This window comes from Culex pipiens, chromosome 3, assembly GCF_016801865.2.
Source record: "Culex pipiens pallens isolate TS chromosome 3, TS_CPP_V2, whole genome shotgun sequence".
In the NCBI taxonomy this organism is placed as follows: Eukaryota; Metazoa; Arthropoda; class Insecta; order Diptera; family Culicidae; genus Culex; species Culex pipiens.
The window spans coordinates 148234893-148257131 of NC_068939.1; the positions used below are offsets into that span (position 1 = coordinate 148234893).

At 38.5% G+C, this 22239-nt stretch overlaps 1 protein-coding gene across 3 annotated transcripts in view; it reads left to right on the forward strand.

Annotated features, from left to right (window-relative positions):
* LOC120432188 (Kv channel-interacting protein 1) overlaps window positions 1–13209 on the forward strand; it is a 92850-nt gene extending 79641 nt beyond the window's left edge. For 2 of the 3 annotated variants that reach the window (XM_039597327.2, XM_039597328.2), the window contains exons 2-6: window positions 5647–6102; window positions 6305–6374; window positions 6461–6531; window positions 11903–12097; window positions 12163–13209. In XM_039597327.2, the coding sequence (XP_039453261.1) occupies window positions 5947–6102; window positions 6305–6374; window positions 6461–6531; window positions 11903–12097; window positions 12163–12291 (621 nt within the window). In that variant the 5' untranslated portion in view covers window positions 5647–5946 and the 3' untranslated portion in view covers window positions 12292–13209. The remainder of the gene's footprint in view (window positions 1–5646; window positions 6103–6304; window positions 6375–6460; window positions 6532–11902; window positions 12098–12162) is intronic. The other variant, XR_008212411.1, reaches the window with a different exon arrangement.
* Window positions 13210–22239: the final 9030 nt, after the last annotated feature.

Consider the following 22239-nt stretch of genomic DNA (forward strand, 5'->3'; position numbering starts at 1 on the left):
TTCTTTAACTACACGCGGAAAAGACAACAACGGCTTGTGAGCTCTCACTGAATAGGCCATTCTGGCTTGTGAACTCACTGAAAAGGTCGCAACGAGAAGACAACAACGGCTTGTGAGCTCTCACTGAATAGGCCATTCTGGCTTGTGAACTCACTGAAAAGGTCGCAACGAGAAGACAACCACGGCTTGTGAGCTCTCACTGAATAGGCCATTCTGGCTTGTGAACTCACTGAAAAGGTCGCAACGAGAAGACAACAACGGCTTGTGAGCTCTCACTGAATAGGCCATCCTGGCTTGTGAACTCACTGAAAAGGTCGCAACGAGAAGACAACAACGGCTTGTGAGCTCTCACTGTATAGGCCATTCTGGCTTGTGAACTCACTGAAAAGGTCGCAACGAGAAGACAACAACGGCTTGTGAGCTCTCACTGAATAGGCCATTCTGGCTTGTGAACTCACTGAAAAGGTCGCAACGAGAAGACAACAACGGCTTGTGAGCTCTCACTGAATAGGCCATTCTGGCTTGTGAACTCACTGAAAAGGTCGCAACGAGAAGACAACCACGGCTTGTGAGCTCTCACTGAATAGGCCATTCTGGCTTGTGAACTCACTGAAAAGGTCGCAACGAGAAGACAACAACGGCTTGTGAGCTCTCACTGAATAGGCCATCCTGGCTTGTGAACTCACTGAAAAGGTCGCAACGAGAAGACAACAACGGCTTGTGAGCTCTCACTGTATAGGCCATTCTGGCTTGTGAACTCACTGAAAAGGTCGCAACGAGAAGACAACAACGGCTTGTGAGCTCTCACTGAATAGGCCATTCTGGCTTGTGAACTCACTGAAAAGGTCGCAACGAGAAGACAACAACGGCTTGTGAGCTCTCACTGAATAGGCCATTCTGGCTTGTGAACTCACTGAAAAGGTCGCAACGAGAAGACAACAACGGCTTGTGAGCTCTCACTGAATAGGCCATCCTGGCTTGTGAACTCACTGAAAAGGTTGCAACGAGAAGACAACAACGGCTTGTGAGCTCTCACTGTATAGGCCATTCTGGCTTGTGAACTCACTGAAAAGGTCGCAACGAGAAGACAACAACGGCTTGTGAGCTCTCACTGAATAGGCCATTCTGGCTTGTGAACTCACTGAAAAGGTCGCAACGAGAAGACAACAACGGCTTGTGAGCTCTCACTGAATAGGCCATTCTGGCTTGTGAACTCACTGAAAAGGTCGCAACGAGAAGACAACAACGGCTTGTGAGCTCTCACTGAATAGGCCATTCTGGCTTGTGAACTCACTGAAAAGGTCGCAACGAGAAGACAACAACGGCTTGTGAGCTCTCACTGAATAGGCCATTCTGGCTTGTGAACTCACTGAAAAGGTCGCAACGAGAAGACAACAACGGCTTGTGAGCTCTCACTGAATAGGCCATCCTGGCTTGTGAACTCACTGAAAAGGTCGCAACGAGAAGACAACAACGGCTTGTGAGCTCTCACTGTATAGGCCATTCTGGCTTGTGAACTCACTGAAAAGGTCGCAACGAGAAGACAACAACGGCTTGTGAGCTCTCACTGAATAGGCCATTCTGGCTTGTGAACTCACTGAAAAGGTCGCAACGAGAAGACAACAACGGCTTGTGAGCTCTCACTGAATAGGCCATGCTGGCTTGTGAACTCACTGAAAAGGCCGCAACCAGAAGACAACAACGACTTGTGAAAGGCCGAAGTTAGCCGAAGATCTGCCTCTGCAGTGCAGTTCAAGGACGCTGATGTTGACAACTGCGTGGGGTGCGCTAAGGATAAGCAAACCCGACTACCATTCCCTAAAGCGGTGTATGCACTTCGGAAGGAATCGGTCGAGAAAAAAATCAAATGGGCAGCAGCGGCAGCGAAAGCAAGCCAGAGAGGGTGAAGAAAAGCCCCAAGAAATCTCTCCTTCTCCTTTGTTCTGCTGTTCGTGAAGCTGTTTCTTGACCCCTTTCCTTCCGATCTGCATACCAGCCTTAAGAAAAGACACCGTGCCGTCAATGATCCTTGGGGTATCGTCTCTATGATCTGATCGTCTTTAAAAACCGAGAACTGATCTTAATTGGCGAAGCAGGACAAGACATCAAGACAGAGACTACGGAACCAATTGAAAACAGCAATTCGAAGCGAGTGTGTGCTTTAGTGCTTCAGCTGCGTTGCCGTATTCCGAACCGAAGGTCTAAAGACAAAAAGTCGAAGTCCGAAGCAAGTTAAATCAGGGTCATGCAGGAACCTTTTATCAGAATGACGAAATAATTACTTGTTTGAAATATAGTTAATGTTTTAACTACATGGTAAACCTATCAAAAGAAGATAGGATAAAAAAATTGTGAGGTAAACAATATCTCTACTGTTTCTGATACGCAACACAGCATGAATGATTTAGTTTGATTGCTTTTGTGAGTTGCGCTAGTAACTTTTTTTAGGAGAGGAGGGAAGATGTGTGGACCCGAATAATAACCCCCGCATGTACGCCCCTTGTGCTAAGCGTTACGCCCACCCGTAACGCATATATCCGGTCAGCGGTCAGCTGCCAGTCGATGTCAACAAACTGTGCCCCCTTCCAACAACTATCTCCGAACGAACCAGACGTGTCGGGGATTCTCTCCACGGCACCAACCCAAGTTTCCCACAAATTTGATAACATATTTTTAATATTCAACTAGATTGACTAATATATCCGAAATGAATGCACCCTGATTTCTTAGTTTTCATGACAAAGGAGCTCTATGAATAAGATCTTTGTTTAATTTTACTTTTTGTATTTTTTTAATCCGGCTGAAATTTTGTTGGTGCCTTTGTTATGCCCAAAGAAGCCATTTTGCATCAATATTTTGTCCATATAGTTTTCCATGCAAAATCGGCAGCAGTCCTTACAAAAATGATATATAAAAATTAAAAAACCTGTATCTTTTGAAGGAATTTTTTGATCGATTTGGTGCCTTCGGAAATGTTGTAGGTATGAATAAGGACTACGCTGAAAAAAATAATACACGATGAAATATTGTTGGGTGATTTTTTATTTCACTTTTTGTCACTAAAGTTTGATTTGAAAAAAACACTATTTTAATTTTTTTTATATGTTTGCAATATTTTTTTTCTTAAATCAAGACTAACATTTCAAAAGGACGTAAAATGTCAGTCTTGACTTAAGAAAAAAATATTGCTTTGGAAAAAACCGGAAAATTTCACGAATGTTTCATGTTTTAACAATGATATCGGACCATTCGTTGCTGAGATATCGACATTAGAAAATTATGGATTGTTTGGTTGAGACTCTAACATCATCAACTTCAAGTTTCCTGTTTTTAAACCTTTGCATGGCAATATCTCAGCAACAAAGGGTCGTATCAACAAAGTTCAAAAAAGCTAAATAGAAAAAAAAGAGATTATTCTCAGCTTCTCAAAAATATATGTTTCAAAAGTGGACAAGCATGGGAACTAATTTTAAAACATGAATAACAGCGATTATTTCAAAAAAGTAACCTAAAAATGGCTATAACTTGAAAACGGTGCACTTTATCAAAATTTCACGCAAGTACTTTTTGATTGAAAATTAGATTTTACATCGAAAAACAAAAATTCATTACTCGTAAAGATTTTTTGCACATTCTGCAAATTTCTCAAATTTTGGGGACATCAACCCTAAAACGAACCAAAAAATAAAAAAAATTAAATATTACTTTTTGGCAAATCAAGTTTTAGTGACAAAAAGATAAATAAAAAATCACCAAAAAATTTACCGTGTATCATTTTTTTCAGTGTAGTACTCATCATGCCTACAACTTTGCCGAAGACACCAAATCGATCAAAAAATTCCTTCAAAAGATACAGATTTTTGAATTTTCATACATAATTTTTGTATAGACAGCAGCCATTTTTGTATGGAAAATTATATGGACAAACTTTTGATGAATAATGGCTTCTTTGGGCATACCGAAGGCACCAAAAATGTTTCTGCCGGATTAAAAATACAAAAAAAAATCGAATGATCGAGATCTCCGAGAATTGCTCAAATATAGAAAATCTGAGCAGAACAGAAAATTTAAAGACTTTTACTTATATTGTTATTTCATTAAAAAAACATTTTCATACTTAGTTTCAATCAATTTGGTTAAACAAAACTTGAACATCTGGTACACATTATCAAATCTCTTGCTTATAATACAGCCATTCCCCACGAAAACAGCATGGTTCCAAAAAAAAGTTCTCCGATCGGGCTCAACATTTTTCTAAGGGTTCCCTGGCCGAAATAATTAGACCCGTATTTTTTCGTTTGGCCATTAGGGTGACCTACGTCGTGTTAGGGTAGTCCGAAAAATTGCAATTTTCGTCGATTTTCTCAAAAAACACTTTTTTCAAAAAATCGTATCTCCGCGCCATTTCATCGGATGTTAGACTGTTTTAGACGCAAAAGAAAGGTGATTAGTTTAGCTATTTAAGAAAAATAGTAAGAAGTTTCAAAAATCTAGCTTAACATATGAAAGGGTCGTATGAAAACTTAAAATGCTGTTTTGAAGGTCTCGGGACCAAAAAGCCTATGTCTGAAAATATTTTTATCGGATTCCTCGGAAAATTTCACATAATATATCAAAAAATGGTGAAGTTATGTTTTCGATACTCTGAGATAAGATTTTAAAAAAAAAATAAAAACTGAGTTTTTCGATGCGCCACGCGCAAAAATGGGAAAATGACGAAAACGGAGGGGTACCAAAAGTTGCGTATTTTAATTACGAAAATTTTGGTATCCTAACATATATAGGTCATCGCTGAAATTTTTAAGTTATCGCCGTTTTAGTGAAAAAAGTAGTTTTTTTCCCGTTTTCGTCATTTTTCCATTTTTGCGCGAGGCACGTCGAAAAACTCAGTTTTTATTTTCAAAAGATCGTATCTCAGAGTATCGAAAACATAACTTCACCATTTTTTGATATATTATGTGAAATTTTCCGAGGAATCCGATAAAAATATTTTCAGACATAGGCTCTTTGGTCCCGAGACCTTCAAAACAGCATATTAAGTTTTCATACGACCTTTTCAAATGTTAAGCTAGATTTTTGAAACTTCTTACTATTTTTCTTAAATAGTCAAACTAATCACCTTTCTTTTGCATCTAAGACAGCTAAAATCGGATGAAATGGCGCGGAGATATGATTTTTTGAAAAAAGTGGTTTTTGCGAAAAACGACGAAAATTGTCAATTTTCGAACCACCCTAACACGGCGTAGGTCACCCTAATGGCCAAACAAAAAAATACGGGTCCAATTATATCGGCCAAGGAACCCCCAGAAAAATTTTGAGCCCGATCGGAGAACTTTTTTTTCGAATCATGCTGTTTTCGTGGGGAATTGCTAAATATCAATGTTATCTCTAGAACTCTTCCAATACATTAAATAATTGTAATCGTTTGTAGAACTAGAAAGGCAACTTAACAAGAGAATTTTTTACAACAATGTTGCCTGAACTCCACTGCTAAACTTTGAGAATGCCAAACACATACAGAAACTAATTAAAATGTACTTTTCGTCCACATGACCCCTGCTCAAAACTTTCGAAACCCTCAAAAGCTTCAAAACGTGCCCAGCAAGTTTAACGTATTTTATTTTTCTTCTCCGTTCTCTTCCACAGATTGTTAAAACCACCAATCCCAGGTCCCACGATAAGTAAGTGGCCACCGGAGCAAGACCCTCTAGCTGTCCAACCCACCAAGTTTGCCGTAGAGTATAACACCATCAGCACCAGCTTCCTCCCGAATGGCATCCACCGAGCGGTAGTGGCACATTAGAACGCAGAACCCGTAACTAGCGCAAAGTTAACATTCAACGCCCCACTGTGTGAGTGAACCACGTGCAAATAGACCCACGTGTGTGTCCTCCCACCCCCCACTCCCCGAACCAAGACCCAGCGTGAGTCGAAGTCAATGCGAAGATGGCAACCCCACCGGACAGTCCCATCGAGGAGGTCGTGTACGAGCTGGAGCCGACGCGGGCCCCGAAACCGATTCCAGTGGCGCTCGAGGACCTGTGCCGGTTGACAAAGTTTACCCGCCAGGAGATACGAGTCATGTATCGGGGCTTCAAAACGGTAAGAGTTTCGGTTTGATAACGTGGTTGAACTTTTGGGAGGGGGGGTTTAGCTTGTAAGTAATTGCTTTCGGAGGACCTTCATTTGGGAAACTTTGCCACTTTGCACATATTTTGTGCTGACATTACGTTTTGAAAAAAAAGCTTAATTTTGCCGTGATTTACGGAACCAATTAAATTATTTGAATTCCATCTACTTCCAGGAATGCCCCGACGGTGTAGTGCACGAGGATAGTTTTAAGGATATTTATGCGAAATTTTTCCCTCATGGAAGTAAGTGTCCTGTCAACCTCCCTTAATGACCCCCCCAGCACACACATAATTAATTAACACAAACATTTCTCTTTCCCATCCCACAGATTCCAGCCTTTATGCACACTATGTGTTCAAAGCGTTCGACGTTAATTGTAACGGATCCATTACGTTTCGGGTAAGCAAACGTTGTGTTCCTGCCACCCCGTGCTGTGCGATGGCAGACTCACTGGATTAGACTTGAATGGTGGTGACAATTTACCCCGGTTGAAATCTAATTAGTTTATTATGCAACATGCTTTCGACGGTCCTCCAATTAGTCAGGTCACGCAATCTGTGTTCGCAAGTTTCGTTCGTTCGTTCGTTTGTTCCGCCGCAGAAACTGAGCCATGTTCCAAATTAAAAGCATGCTTCCTACTTCCAGAGTGGGTGGTGGTGATTTTTGCGAGTAACTTGAACTCGCTGCTGTAACCTCCACCTCGGAAGCCGAAAAGGAAGCGCACGGTTTCGCTGTACTACTGTTGCTTTTTATGCATAATTTTTGCTGGATCATATCACAGATAAATAAGTTTTACATATTTTATCACAACTTTTTTACAGCAAATAACAACAAGTGCATTGTTGCTTAATTTGATGGAAATAATGCAACGTCCAATTGTCACTGGCATTTTCTGGTGCTGGTCGTTATAATGTGGTAAAAATGTCACGCGAATTTTACCTCGAAATAATGAAGTGTTTAGACTATGGCACCTGTACAAGAGTACAACACACTTGAAGAGGAAATGAAGGAAATAGTGTTTGAAGGTGATAAAATATATAGCACCATCAAGGAAAAATATTTTACCATCGTTCATAACGAATGAATGTAACCTAGTAAACTTAGACGGGTTAGACAAAATAAACAATCAAGTAAGTTGATCACTAGAATTTCGCATTTTTTCGAAATTTTCGTTGTTTAAACATTACCTGTGTGAAGTTCCTATCCTCAGCAGAGATGTGGATCACCTTTCAACGGTCGATTAATTCAAAGTTGGGAACAGAGTTTTCGGGTGCACAAAGAATCGAGCAAATCTACTGAAGGAAAAAAGTTACAAAATAACCTTCGAAATAGGATTTTGATTTTGTACCGTAATCTGGGGTGAATCGGGACTACAGTCTGAATAGGGACAGCAGTTTTTAGACCACTTAAAGCTTTTAAATTTGGAAATGGATGTACACATTTTGTTGGCCTGAGTCTGTTCTATCCGAAACCAACCAGAAAAATCAAAATATTGTGCTCCATCATGGTTAAAATTGCTGTCCCAATTCGCCCCATGTGTCCCGATTGACCCCAGTTTATGGTATTTATTAATTTTGATGAAACTTTGTCCAAAAGAAGCCATTTTGCATTATTAGTTGTCTATACACTGCCTATAATAGAAAATTCGGCTATTATGCCAAATCAAGTATTCCGAGAAAAACGCGTTTTAGTGTTTGTCACAAAATCTCTGTCAAGGCAATTTCCCATAAGAGTGGCATATTAGCCGTTTGGTTTTTCGCATCGGCAGCCAAGTCTAAACACTATTTCAGTGAAATTCAAGTTCCAGAAGATGCGTTGGAACATCCTCTACCACCTGGTGCTAATATCTCGTTTTTGCCAAAAGTGGATATTAGCCGATTTTTCAATGGTGGGCAGTACAAGACTACATAAATTCGAAATTCCGATCTTGTGAATGGTTTTTTTTCACACACCCTCCGTGTACGCACAAGAGCAAGCAGCAGTCAAGTGCTCAGTGCTCCATCGTTTTTTCGATTTTTTTCGCCGTAGTTTACCGTGATTAGCCGCGAGTTTGCTCCTGTAGCATGCCAAAGGCCGGCCGTGGCCGTGGCAGTTCGAGTGCGGCCTCGAAAAACCCGCGAAGTTCGTCTACCGGCCGTGTACAAAAAGGTAAACAAACCAACGCCGTGTCGGCCGCCATCGCGCAGGGGAGCGTGAGCGCAGAAGACATCGACAAAAAGTTACTGCATCCCGGATATGTTCCGAAATCACCAGTGCGAACCCGTTCGGGTACCTCCGGTGCCACGACCAGTGGCACATCAACATCCGCCAACATCCCCATCAGGAACGAGTTCTAGATGCTGAGCGACGACGAAGAAAACAACAACAACAACACCGACGGTAGCAGCACTACCGACGACGAAGACGACGATGATGGTCGTGCACGGAAAAAAGTGCAGACGTCAAAAAAGAACAACACTCCAGCGGAACGTAGACCACCTCCAATTTTTGTTTTGGACACGTTGGCGGACGATGTTGACGAGTTGCTGGAAGGCCTCGGATATTGTCTGAAAATCGGTAAGTCGGCAGTGTAAGTGATCACACTGAACAGAAAAGATTTCGACCTGGTGCTTGAAGAACTGAAGCGTAGCAACTTCAACTTCTACACACACGACCCAGAGAAGCCCCCTGTTAAGGTCGTCTTGCAGGGTTACCAAGACCGTCCGATCGCCGACCTGAAGCGACACCTTTCGAACGCCGGAATAAAGCCACGGGAGATAAAAGTGCTCTCGCGAAAGACAACAGTCACAGGTACACACACCCTGTACCTGTTGTACTTCGACCGCGGCACCGTCAAGATCCAAGATCTGCGGCGGACTAAGACGTTGGACGGTTTTTGGGTAAACTGGCGGTTTTACACCAAGAACCCGACGTACGTAGCGCAATGCCACCGTTGCCAGAAATTCGGCCACGGCTCGCGGAACTGCAACCTCCGGCCCCGCTGCGTGAAGTGCGGTGAGTCACACCTCTCGGAGGCGTGCGCACTGCCACGAAAGGCGGACTTGGGGGAAAACGCAGAACAAACCAAGCCGCGCGTAAAGTGCGCGAACTGTGACGGCAACCATACCAGCAATTATCGCGGATGCGTCGCGCGCAAGTCTTACCTCGAGGAGCAGGAAAAGAGGAAGAAGAAAGCAGCATCGTCCCACTCTTCTCAGCGAAGTACCAGCGGACAACCCAGCGATCCCTCCTGGATGGGGGCGGTCGTTTGCCAGCGTGGTCGCTGCCGGTAGCGGCGATGCGGCCCAGCAAGGAGTCACCGGGGAAGATCTCCCTGCCGGAGTTCTTTGCTCTCGCGGGGGAGATGATGACGCGGTTTCGGAGCTGCCGTAACAAGGCAGAACAATTTCTGGCCCTCTGGGAGCTGATGATCAAGCACATCTATAATTGATTATTTTTTGTCTGTGATCTAGTTTTAAGCTTTCTCTTTATCTATCCTTTTCCCATTGCACTTTCTGTAAGTTTTTTGAAAACTTTTTCTTACTCTTGTCTATTCCATAGTTAAAAGTAATAATTTTTCGATTGAATTATGATGTAAAACACAGCTGAAAGGAACACCAAAACTCTGTTGTGTACCTAAATGAACTCATTGTAACTTGATTATTCACAAATAAAACCGAATTGAATTGAATTGAATTAATTTCAAGAGAATGATATATTCTGCGAGAAACGTTATCAAAAAATGAATATAGATTCAAAACGGTGCACTTTATCAAAATAAAAAAAAACTGTGAAGTCAGTTTCAATGGCAAATGAAAATTTTTATAGCTTGGATTGACACCATTTTCTATTTTATTACAAAAACTAATTTAATTCACCTGTGTGGTTGATGCCTTCCTCACTTTTTACCAACAATGGGTAATATGAGTGGTTTGGACACATATTTCAGCTATTTTTTTTAGGTCCAGAAAAATAAGTACACAGATATAACTTAAGTTGTCATAACTCGAGACAGGGTTGCCAGATTTTCTATTATGTTGACTCGTTGGAAAGGTCTCTTGATTACCTAACCAACGATGGGTCGGATGATGGTTCCGGACATCGTTTACATACATTTAAGTGAGATCCGGCTTCAAAAAAGTACATAAATATCACTTAAGTGGTCATAACTCGAGACAGGGTTTCCAGATCTTCGATGTTGTAAACTCGTTGGAAAGGTCTCATGATTACCTAACCAACGATGGGTCGGATGATGGATCCGGACATCGTTTACATGCATTTAAGTGAGACCCGGCTTCAAAAAAGTACATAAATATCACTTTAGTGGTCATAACTCGAGACAGGGTTGCCAGATTTTCAATTATGTGGACTCGTTGGAAAGGTCTCTTGATTACCTAACCAACTATGGGTCGGATGATGGTTCCGGACATCGTTTACATACATTTAAGTGAGATCCGGCTTCAAAAAAGTACATAAATATCACTTAAGTGGTCATAACTCGAGACAGGGTTGCCAGATCTTCAATGTTGTGGACTCGTTGGAAAGGTCTCTTGATTACCTAACCAACTATTGGTCGGATGATGGATCCGGACATCGTTTAGATGCATTTAAGTGAGACCCGGCTTCAAAAAAGTACATAAATATCACTTGAGTGGTCATAACTCGAGACAGGGTTGCCAGATCTTCAATGTTGTGGACTCGTTGGAAAGGTCTCTCGATTACCTAACCAACGATGGGTCGGACATCGTTTACATGCATATAATTGAGATCCGTATATATGTGAAAACACATTTTTATACATAACTTTTGAACTACTTATCGAAACTTCAAACAATTCAATAGCGATGTATGGGACCCTAAACCAAGTCGAATGCAACTGGTTCGATCAAAATCGGTTCAGCCAGTGCTGAGAAAACTTGGCAAGATTTTTGAACACATACATACATACACACACACACACATACACACACACACAGACATTTGTTCAGTTTTCGATTCTGAGTCGATATGTATATATGAAGGTGGGTCTTCGAGCTTTTAATAAAAAGTTCATTTTTAGAGCAGGATTATAGCCTTACCTCAGTGAGGAAGGCAAAATCATCATTTTAATGAATATCTCTGTTACCAAATTTTGCACCAGCTTGAATTCTAGGGCGTCATCCATAAAGTATGTCACGCTCTAGGGGGGGAGGGGGGGGGGGGGGGTATGAGCGAGTGTGACATTGCGTGTTATAAGTATAGGAAAAGCGTGACAAAGGGGGGGGGAGAGGGGGGGTAAATTTTGGCTGATCTCTGTTACCAAATTTTGCACCAGCTTGAATTCTAGGGCGTCATCCATAAAGTATGTCACGCTCTAGGGGGGGAGGGGGGGGGGGGTATGAGCGAGTGTGACATTGCGTGTTATAAGTATAGGAAAAGCGTGACAAAGGGGGGGGGAGAGGGGGGGTAAATTTTGGCTGATTTTAGCGTGACGTACTTTATGGATGAAGCCTAGCGCAAAAACTTGACTTGAAATTTCCCTAAAGGCTTTAATTAATCCGTGTACATAATTTTTCTGCAAAAAACGTTATTTTGAGCAATCGCATTTTGAAACAATATTAATCCCAAATCGAAGCTCTTCTTTCTAAAAAAAAATATTGTTAACTTAAGAAACCGCCAACTTCATTACCTCAAAGTTATTTGTTTATAAAAAATAATAATAACCACATCTAGCTAGCCTATTCATCCGGCAGCTCGAGTTTTCAAACCAGGTAAAAAAAGAAAAGAAACATAAAATACCCTCCCCCTTCAGGATCTCCTGGTGACCCTATCGACCCTGCTGCGGGGCTCCGTATACGAGCGGTTGCGATGGACGTTCCGGCTGTACGACATCAACAACGACGGCTGCATCAGCCGGGCCGAGCTGTCCGAGATCGTGCTGGCCGTGCACGAGCTCATGGGCCGGAGGCCCCACCAGCCGGACGACGATCGGAAGGCGCGGGAACAGGTACGGGGACGGGAGTTGGGTTTGTTGAGTTTATGGTTTCAATATTTCAAACAATGCTTCCACAGGTCGATGACGTGTTCCGGAAGCTGGACCTGAACCAGGACGGCATCATCACGATCGAAGAGTTCCTGGAGGCCTGCCTGAAGGACGACGTTGTTACCAAGTCGCTGCAAATGTTCGACACCTGCCTTTGATGACCGTCGTCCGACAGTGTGTTTGCCGTCCCCGAAAAGCCCGACGACGCTGCCACGGCTGACGTCGCCGCCGTAGCGGAACGTTTGGCGCTGATACATCTGTAGGACTACCAAGGATAGTGAGAAGGTTAAGAAAAACTATGGGTGGATCGCTCAAACCTTGCACTTTCAACGTTGGATTTGTGTGTTTTTTTTCGACTCTAGTTTTCTTCTGATACTGAAATTTCTGTTTTCAGACTTCAAACCATTCATCTGTAAAAATTTAAATATTTTGATAAAATTCAAGGAAATGAAAACGAAACTAAACAAGGAAAATAAGTTTTAGAAAATCATATCACATTCCATAAACTCATTGAAGCAATATTGTGTTACAATTAGAAAAAAAGTAATAAAAAAGCAAATATTCATAAATAGTTGATAGATTTCACATTCAAACTTTTTTCTCAATTTTGTTACTAAAAAATCATAAAAGAGAACTAGAGAGAAAATCTTAGCTCAGCTGATTACCAACACAGGCAAACTAAACAAAAGAATAGCAAAAAATAGTTGCTATTAAAAAGTACGAGAGTAGTTTTGAAGCCAAATTCAAATGCAGACTGGTTTAGAATTCTCATATTTAACATCATAACCAACAAAGAAAGCCCGTTGCAACGGAATAGAAACACGTAGTCACACTTCGTAGTCACACAGTGCACATGACGTTTATAGTTGACAATAGACAATCGTTTTGAAAAACAAAAAGAAGCAAAACTAGCGCAGTTAGGAAATGCTTCAAACACTTAGGCTGGCAGTAGTCGATGCTCTAAATTAAGGCAGATTTAAAGTAGTAGCAAAAAAACAAGTAATTTTACCATCACTTCTGCCGCGGCCAGAATGAAAATTGTTGAAATAGGTTGAAATCACACCCATAAATATTGTCACAAAGAGATTTGAACTGCTGTGTCTAAATAACGTCGTGCTTGATTTAGTTGCTGTTGTTTGAAAACGGCATTGGACAAAACTTGAAAAAAATACCGTCCGCGGGGGTGACTTTGGGTTATTTTGAATGTTTTGTCCACCGGTTGAACTGGAAAAAATCACCAGAGTGAGATAATCAAACATAAATGGTTATTTTATATCCGCCATTTTGAAGAACAGCTTTTCAAAGTTTAGTTTAGAAAAAAAAATATCTCAATGTTTACTGGCAAACCTCTAAAACGACAATAGGGAGACGATAAAGAAATTTTTTACCGAATTCTCAAAAATAAACCACAATCAGGCTGCAAAGGGAAGATGGAACGAGAGGAATAACAAATCCACATAAATAATTTCAAGCTCTTAATTGCTTATTTAATTGTCGGTGAACCAGACGCCACACTATTCAATCAATTACTGGCGAATATTTCATTTTGCAGCCCAAAAAGTTCTTTATTTGAAAAAAATAAATTCTTTTAAAATTTTCTATTCTTGATTGATGTGCACCTACGTAAAAGACCAAGATTGCTTACTATTAACTCTTTGGTCTGACAGATTTGGTCTGACAGCTTTATCAAAATTATAGTATTTTGAATTTGGGATGATGGCAGCTATCCATTGCAATTATAATTACATGAAAATTTTCACAAAAATACGTATTCAACATATTTGTCTCTACAAAAAAAACTCAAAAAAATTGTTCTTGTAATATGGGTATCAAATGATCGGTTTCTCTTTCCTAAATTTCGAATGTAATACCATTTATTAATTGAAAACACTCAAAATTTTCACTAAACTACGTACTTTGGAAAAAAATACTCAAAATTTCAGTTTTTTACAATATGGGTATCAAACGATCGGGATTTTTTCATACATTTGGAATGTAATAACAACATTTTTTTTAAATACTCATTTTTTCACAAAACTACGTATTTTCGAAAAAAAAATACTCAAAATTTCAGTTTTCACAATATGGGTATCAAATGATCAGGATTTTTAATACATTTCGAATATAAACCCAACATTTTTTTTATAATACTCAAAATTTTCACAAAACTACGTATTTTTGATAAAATACTAAAATTTTCAGTTTATCACGATATGGGTATTTTCGAAAAAAAATACTCAAAATTCAATTTTTTCACGATATGGGTAGCAATAACTAAAAATTTTAGCATTTTTTTTTTCAAAAATAAGTAGTTTTGTAAAAAAATTGAGTATTTTCCAAAAAATATCATATAATTTGATACCTAAATCATAAAAAACGTTTTTTTTCCAAAATACAGATCCCGATCCTTGATACCCATATTGTAAAAAAAAACTAAGATATTGAGTCATTTTTCAAAAATACGTAGTTTTTTAAAAATTTGATTATTTTCAAAAAAATTGTCCTTACATTCAAGATGTATGGAAAAATCCCGATCATTTAATACCCGTATTGTGAAAAACTGAAATTTGAGTATTTTTTAGAAAATACGTAGTTTTGTGAAAATTTTGAGTATTTTCAAAAAAATGTTTTGTTACATTTGAAATGTATGATAAAATTTCGATCGTTTGATACCCATATTTAAAAAAAAAATTTGAGTTTTTCATGACGAAAATACAGATCCCGATCCTTGATATCCATATTGTAAAAAAACTGAGATATTGAGTCATTTTTCAAAAATACTTAGTTTTGTAAAAATTTGATTATTTTCAAAAAAAATTGTCCTTACATTCAAGATGTATGGAAAAATCCCAATCATTTAATACCCGTATTGTGAAAAACTGAAATTTGAGTATTTTTAGAAAATACGTAGTTTTGTGAAAATTTTGAGTATTTTCAAAAAATGTTTTGTTACGTTTGAAATGACGTATACAAAATACGTATTTTTGTAAACATTTTGAATATTTTCAAAAATGTTGTTACTACATTCGAAATGTATGAAAAATCTACCTACGTGTGCATGTATTGCGAATACGTACACGAAAAAGATTGAGGTTAAATTTCGTACCTGCCAGCAAAACAAATAGGGTGCTGGTGTGCGTGAGCGTATTTGATAACTCTATAGCCAAAATCCTATAATAAGCTCTGTGCTTAACCGAGACAGCTGAACGAACTGGGGCAGTGCAAAACCGAGGCATGACTGTAGTTGTCAAAAAGTGGCATCTGAAGTTGGTCAGAATCCATTGAAACAACGTGTTATTGACACTTGTTTTGCAAATTATGGAAAGTATCTTATACCAAAAAATCTGTGAACTGTACCTAAAAATCACAAGAACCATATTTTTTTTTTGGTCCAAAGTCACCCCAACAAGCGGACCCTAGACCTGAGTCACACACACACACGATTTGAAGATAAACCTTTTTTTATGAAATAGAATAAACAAAATATCATTACTTGAAGCATAAGTAAGAAAAGTAAACACCAATTACATAAGAAACACACATTTATTTGGTTTTAGAGTTGTGCAAATTCATCGAGCTAATGTTACGATTGAAGCTTAAAAGACGTGTTTTAAACGACTTCTAACTGTGCGTTCGACTATATAGTCTACTCTAAATTAAAGATGAAGAAAATCAAGCACATTTATCCACGATCATAATATCTGTATGTGTGTGCGTATTTGTATCGGCAAATCATCACAGACAAACAAAACTCATCTGCGTGTTCAAGTCTGTGCTAGATAGTTACTAATTAGGAGCGAGGATTCTTACGCGTTACATTTTCTGTGGCCAACATAACGTTAAACGTGTAAACTTACACGAGGATTACATAAAGCCTTTCAACAAACTAAATTGGCTCAATTCGATCATGCAAAAGTAATGGGATTTGTTGAGATAAAACATAAGAGCTATAACCATGTAAGAATAAACAATTGCGATAAAGTTAAACATGTTAGCAGTATAATAAGAAAGAAAACAGGTTGATATTTTAATTAGTACGTAAACGACGTTTGAACCGTTAGCACCGTTAAAACAATACAAACATCAATCTATTTTCGAATGCATTCGTAAAATATTGTCGTTCGCACCGGTAGTGACGTTGTAAATTTACAAAAAAAAAATGGCTAAACATTGTCTTGTATTTTGTAGACAAGCTGCAATGTCCATCGTAGCGAACTTACCCACAAAACTGAAAACTGTCAACAATCAAAACCCCCAAAAACTCGGGAAACTGCTCCCTCAACCACCATCAGAACAGATATAGAACAACCCGTTTAAAACTGCAGGACAACTATTTTTGATAAAACTACAAAAATATACGCCGAGCAATAAGCCCGTACCAATCCGAAGTGTGAAGTATATTTTTCGACGGATTTTCAGCTCTGTACACACCGGAACAAGTATTTGGACACACTATTTCACACGATCGCCGGAGACGATGTCTGTCAATTACAAATCTTCATTAGTAGAAACATGAAAAGTTCGCAGCCCATCTCCATTTAGAGAAGCATGCAAATTTCACTCCACCTAGGCATTTACAATTCTTCACGTTGATCGCATAACTTCACAGAAATCAGCTGAAAGAACCTATTTGATCGAAATTGGTAACAGAGTGACCCTACAAACTATACGACAAAAAAATAAACGAAAGGTCACTGTAATTCAGACAGACTAACGAGAACAGTTAAAACATTGAACTTTAGAAGAAAAAAAACCATAAACAATTCAAAGTTGTAACAAATAAAACGAGCAAGAAAGAAAGAGACACGTTTTTAATGTACCTGTGTAAAAAGTAGTGTGTAATTGGAAGACGCGAATGCAACTCAAGCTGTGAGCCAGCAGCTCGGTGTAAACCAGAAGCAAACAAGTAACCGAAAAATTCTCTCCCACCAAAGTTTATCTCTAGAGTGTAACACAGAAAAAAAGACATAAGCATAACAATGCAACCAGTAGAGCATATAGGATATATCGGAGTTATTAACAAAACATGAATAAGTTGATGCTAACAAGAAAAAAATGCAAGGAAATATCAACCAGTTAGTCGCGCAACCTAGAAATTAGCAGAAAAAAAACATTGCAAAAAAAGCTAGTTTTTAAAAAGTACGAATGCTAACAGTGAGTTCGCAACGCAAGAAGGAATTTATTTTCTTACAATATTCTGTGTACAGTTACGTTGGATAACATATACTCGGTTAACTAAAGTGAGCTCGGGAGCGAGAGGAATGGAAGAAAGAAAAAAAAAGAGTTGAAAAGGATGTGTGCGAAGTGATTGAAAAAGATTATAGCCCATTTCGATGAAATGCGTCGTATGGTTTAAGACGAATACAGTTGTTCCAATAATGGTAAAAATGGCAAAGCAAAAGTAAAAATACATGTTTACGAAAAGTTTTTATATTGCGTTTTAATTATCCCGGTGAAAATTTTCCATTTCATTAGTATTTTTCGGCATTTTGGGGTCAGGATCAGTGTTGTTGGGAAAAAAAGTTCGAAATAAGGCAAGATAATTGATATTTGGTCAGATTTTTTGGGAATGTTATTTGTCATTTTGGGCATGTCATTGGCATACCCGCTAGGGTGGCTCAAAATGGTTGAATGTTCAGATCAAGGGTTTTCGGTTGCATTAAGGTGGTAGATGGTGTCTTTCACTTTTGGGGCAATGACTGTTAATGATGGTTCTGAATTCAGGGTTCATAAATAGTAAATTGAAGTGAAAAAAAAATAATCACTATATCTGGAGTTTTTTTTTGAAAAGGACCAATAAACCAAATTTTCAGTTTTTGCTTTTTGGGTGTTTTTTAATACCCCTGACTCAAGGCGGTTCTAAAAACACCCAAAAAGCAAAAACTGGAAATTTGGTTTATTGGACCATTTCAAAAAAAAACTCCAGATATGAGCAATTCTCTACCAAAACCGGAAATGGATTTTATTTGTATTTTTTGATTTGGCTCAAACTTTGTGGGGGCCTTCCCTATGACCAAATAAGCTTTTTTGTGTCATTGCACAGTGGGCGAAATGGAACCCAAAATCGGACTAAATTGAACGCGGCTGGTTCCCTGGTATGAATAATAATGTTTCTAATGGAAAAAAATCCGGGGAATCGATTGGTGATGGTTTCATCCACCGCACAAAACGGCAAAGGGTCCATTTTGCCCCAATTCCCCATTTTTTAACATTTTTTCTTGAAAATCGGCCTGTATTTAGAGCGGAGGCTTTATGCGGCCTTCCAAAATGCACTTAACTTATGTGAAAATGTCCCAGGAATCCAGTAAAAATAACCACTTGCTCCGCAAAAATCATCTAGGGTCCATTTAACCCCGATTCCGCTATAAAAGCATTTTTGGCCGTTTTCAAATGTTAGGTCAGATTTTATAAATCTGAAAATATTTTTATCGTAAAGATCAGACAATTTTACATAAGAATGACGATTTACACTTGAAAGTTTGACACATTTATGTTGATATAGAAATTAAACTAAATAAAATGATTGAAGAATCACTTTTGGGCCAATTTTCCCAAACGCAGAATAAACTGCCTTTCACATACATTTTATTTTTATCAACATAAATGTGTCAAACTATCAAGTGCAAATCGTCATTCTTATGTAAAATTGTCTGATCTTTACGATAAAAATATTTTCAGATTTTTAAAATCTGACCTAACATTTGAAAACGGCCAAAAATGCTTTTATAGCGGAATTGGGGTTAAATGGACCCTAGATGATTTTTGCGGTGCAAGTGGTTATTTTAACTGGATTCCTGGGACATTTTCACATAAGTTAAGTGCATTTTGGAAGGCCGCATAAAGCCTCCGCTCTAAATACAGACCGATTTTCAAGAAAAAAATGTTAAAAAATGGGGAATTGGGGCAAAATGGACCCTTTGCCGTTTCGTGCGGTGGATGAAACCATCACCAATCGATTCCCCGGATTTTTTACATAAGAAACACTATTATTCATACCAGGGAACCAGCCGCGTTCAATTAAGTCCGATTTTGGGTTCCATTTCGCCCACTGTGCATTGGTTCACCCATACAAGTCTCCATATAATTTGGCAGTTGTCCATACAAAAATGATACGCATATATTCAAACAGCTGTAACTTTTGAGTGAATTTTCTGATCAATTTGTTACCTTGAGCAAAGTTTTAGGTATTGTTGAGGACTAATGAGAAAAAACAGGTACCCGGAAAGTTTTTGCCGATTTTTTAACTATCATTTTTTTCAAAAAAACTAAATTTCCCAAAATTATTTTCGAGTTTTTTTTATATGTTTTAGGGGACCAAAACCCGCAACTTGTGAGACATAGAGGAGTATGGTCAAAAATCTGCCACCGGGTTATGAATTTTTGAATAAATAGTAATTTTTGGAAAAAAATGAATTTTCATGCAAAAAAAAATTTTGATCTATTTTTTTATTCAAAATTGAATTTGCAATCGAAAAGTACTGTGCAGATTTTTTGATAAAGAGCTACGTTTTCAAGATATAGCCACCAAAAGTTTGATTTTAGCGAAATATTTGAAGTTTTTTGATTTTTAAAAATAGTGACGATGAGTGGCCATCTCTGAAAATATTTTTTTTAGAAAAGTTCAGATACGGTGGCTTAAAGAAAAAGAAACAGGGAAATTGAAGTTTTCTAAGTCTCTCGCAAACAACCCACCATTTTCTAATGTCGATATCACAGCAACCTTTAATGTTGCCATATCAGCATGTAAGCGTTTTCAGCTGAAATCAAGTGATAGATAAATAGCTTAATAGGAAGTGAGCAAGCAAGTTTCTATTAAAAGTTTTGCAAAAATTTTTGTTCAAGTAGTGAAAATTAGCAAATTGGACGGAATTAGGAGCGAGTGCTTAACCTGCCAAACATACGACAATTTCCCCTAATGGTCCGATTTTCAATGTTAAAACATGAACCATTCGTGAAATTTTCCGATCTTTTCGAAATCAATATTAAAAAAAATAATCAAGACAAACATTTTAAAAGGGCCTAATATTGAATGTTTAGGAATCCATGGCTGATACAAGAACAGTAATTCAAAAAAATGTCAACATAAATAAAAAAATTGGTTATGGAATTATCTTTAGATTTCCTAAGATTTAAAAGCGTTTAACTCATTTAGCTTTAGCATTTAACTAACTTATGTGTTTCATACAATTATAACTTAAATGCTTACCTAATTTCAAGGAGATGCTGCCAAAGTTTTCGACAGTGTTGGTATTCTCGCGCTCTCCCGGGAAAATGTCTCTTTCTCGAGTTCTCGCCGTGAGTCTCGAGCTGCCGAGAGCAACTCGCCGATTGCGCATGGTCTCCTGAGCTTGAGCATGGTCTAGCTCGCGAGAAGTAAAACGTGTTGGCAATGAGAAAAAAAAACAATACAACCGCGTCGTTCGGATTCATAAGCCTGATAAACAAATTGCTTACTTGGAACGAACGCGTAGCACATAACGCTCGCGAGTGCTCGCTGTACTCGCTGTACTACGACTTTATCTACAAGGACTTCGCCGCCCTGGGCTCCTTAGTGTATGAAAGTATGGCACGGAGCGACGGCGCCGAATACCCATATTTACACAAAGAATTTTAGAGCGCCCGCCGTGGGATTCGAACCGTCGAACTCTGGATTGTGAGTCCAGTGCGCGGACCGATTGATCCACACGGGCGGGGCAGCTTAACTGCTTATCGAAAATCACCATCAATATCTTTTCACTAGCGCTAACGATTTCAAAGCGCGATATGAAATTGCTTCCAACTAACGGCAACATGTTCTTTTGAAAATTAGTTAGACACACTTGAAAAATAATCCCGAAAAAAAATAATAATTAGCAAGCGCCATAAAAAAAACCATAAGCGCCAAGACGTTTGACGTTTTATTTTTGACGACCCATTCCAATCGAAGGCTGAAGAAACCCGAGCGAGAAGCGAAGACAAGTAAACAACAAAGGGTGGCCACCAACACCACCAGCAGCGCCTGTTGGAGTGAGCCAGTGATGCCAGGAAACTATATCTATAAATGATACTTTTCGTGAGTGTTCGCTCAAAATTTCATCACAATTGGCAGCACTAAGCAGACCCAAAAGAGCGCTGGAAGAAAAAAAGACCAAGCTGAAATAGAAAAATGGGCGTGGTCCAATGTATTCTCGAACATTTGGAATTTTTTTTATATGCTTGCAAAAGGAATAGAATAACTTTTAGTAAAAGTGAAAATAAACAGATATGGTAACAACAAGTTGCTCTACTCGTTGGTGTACTAGGTTTTAGTAAATTTCAAGGAACACTAAAGATTAATTCCAGTATTATCCAGCATCATTCAAATACGACCGCTTATTAGGCATAAAATGGGTATATTTCCCTTACGTCCTTTACCATAACTCGCAAAACTTGTTCATTCACTCTTTTAAATTACTAGACTTGTTAGAATATGTCCTGATGTTTAAAAACTAAAAATATCTAAAAAAAAGCACACATGGTTTTAACACAAATTTTATTTCAAAAGAGCGTAATATTGAATGTTTGGCCGTTTTGAAATGTTAGTGTTGGTTCACAAAATTAAAAAGTATTTTTTTCGAAAAGAACCGAAAATTTCACGAATGTTTCGTATGTCATCGGACCATATCGACATTAAAAAATAGTGGGTTATTTGGGTGAGACTTAGAAAACATCAATTTTCCTGTTTTTATGTCTTTGCATGGCAATATCTCAGCAAGTAAGGGTCTAATGAACAAAGTTCAGAAAAGCAAAATATAGAGAATTTTCCCATTTTTTCAAAACTATTTTTTCAAAAGTGGGCAAACAGGGGCACTTATTTTAAAAATTGAGTAACTGCGACTATAACTTGAAATGGTGCACATTATCAAAATTTCAGTGAAGTACTTTTTGATTGCAAATTCGATTTTACATCGAAAAATGAAGTTGAAACAATTTTGCTACCAATATTTCTATTTTTTGAAAAGATCAGTATTGATTAAAAATTTCATAACTCGGTCAAAGATTTTTTGTTCGTTCTGTAAATTTCTGAAAAGTTGGCATTTGAAAAATCAAATCAATTTGTTTTTCAGAAAATAAAAAAAAAAGAATAG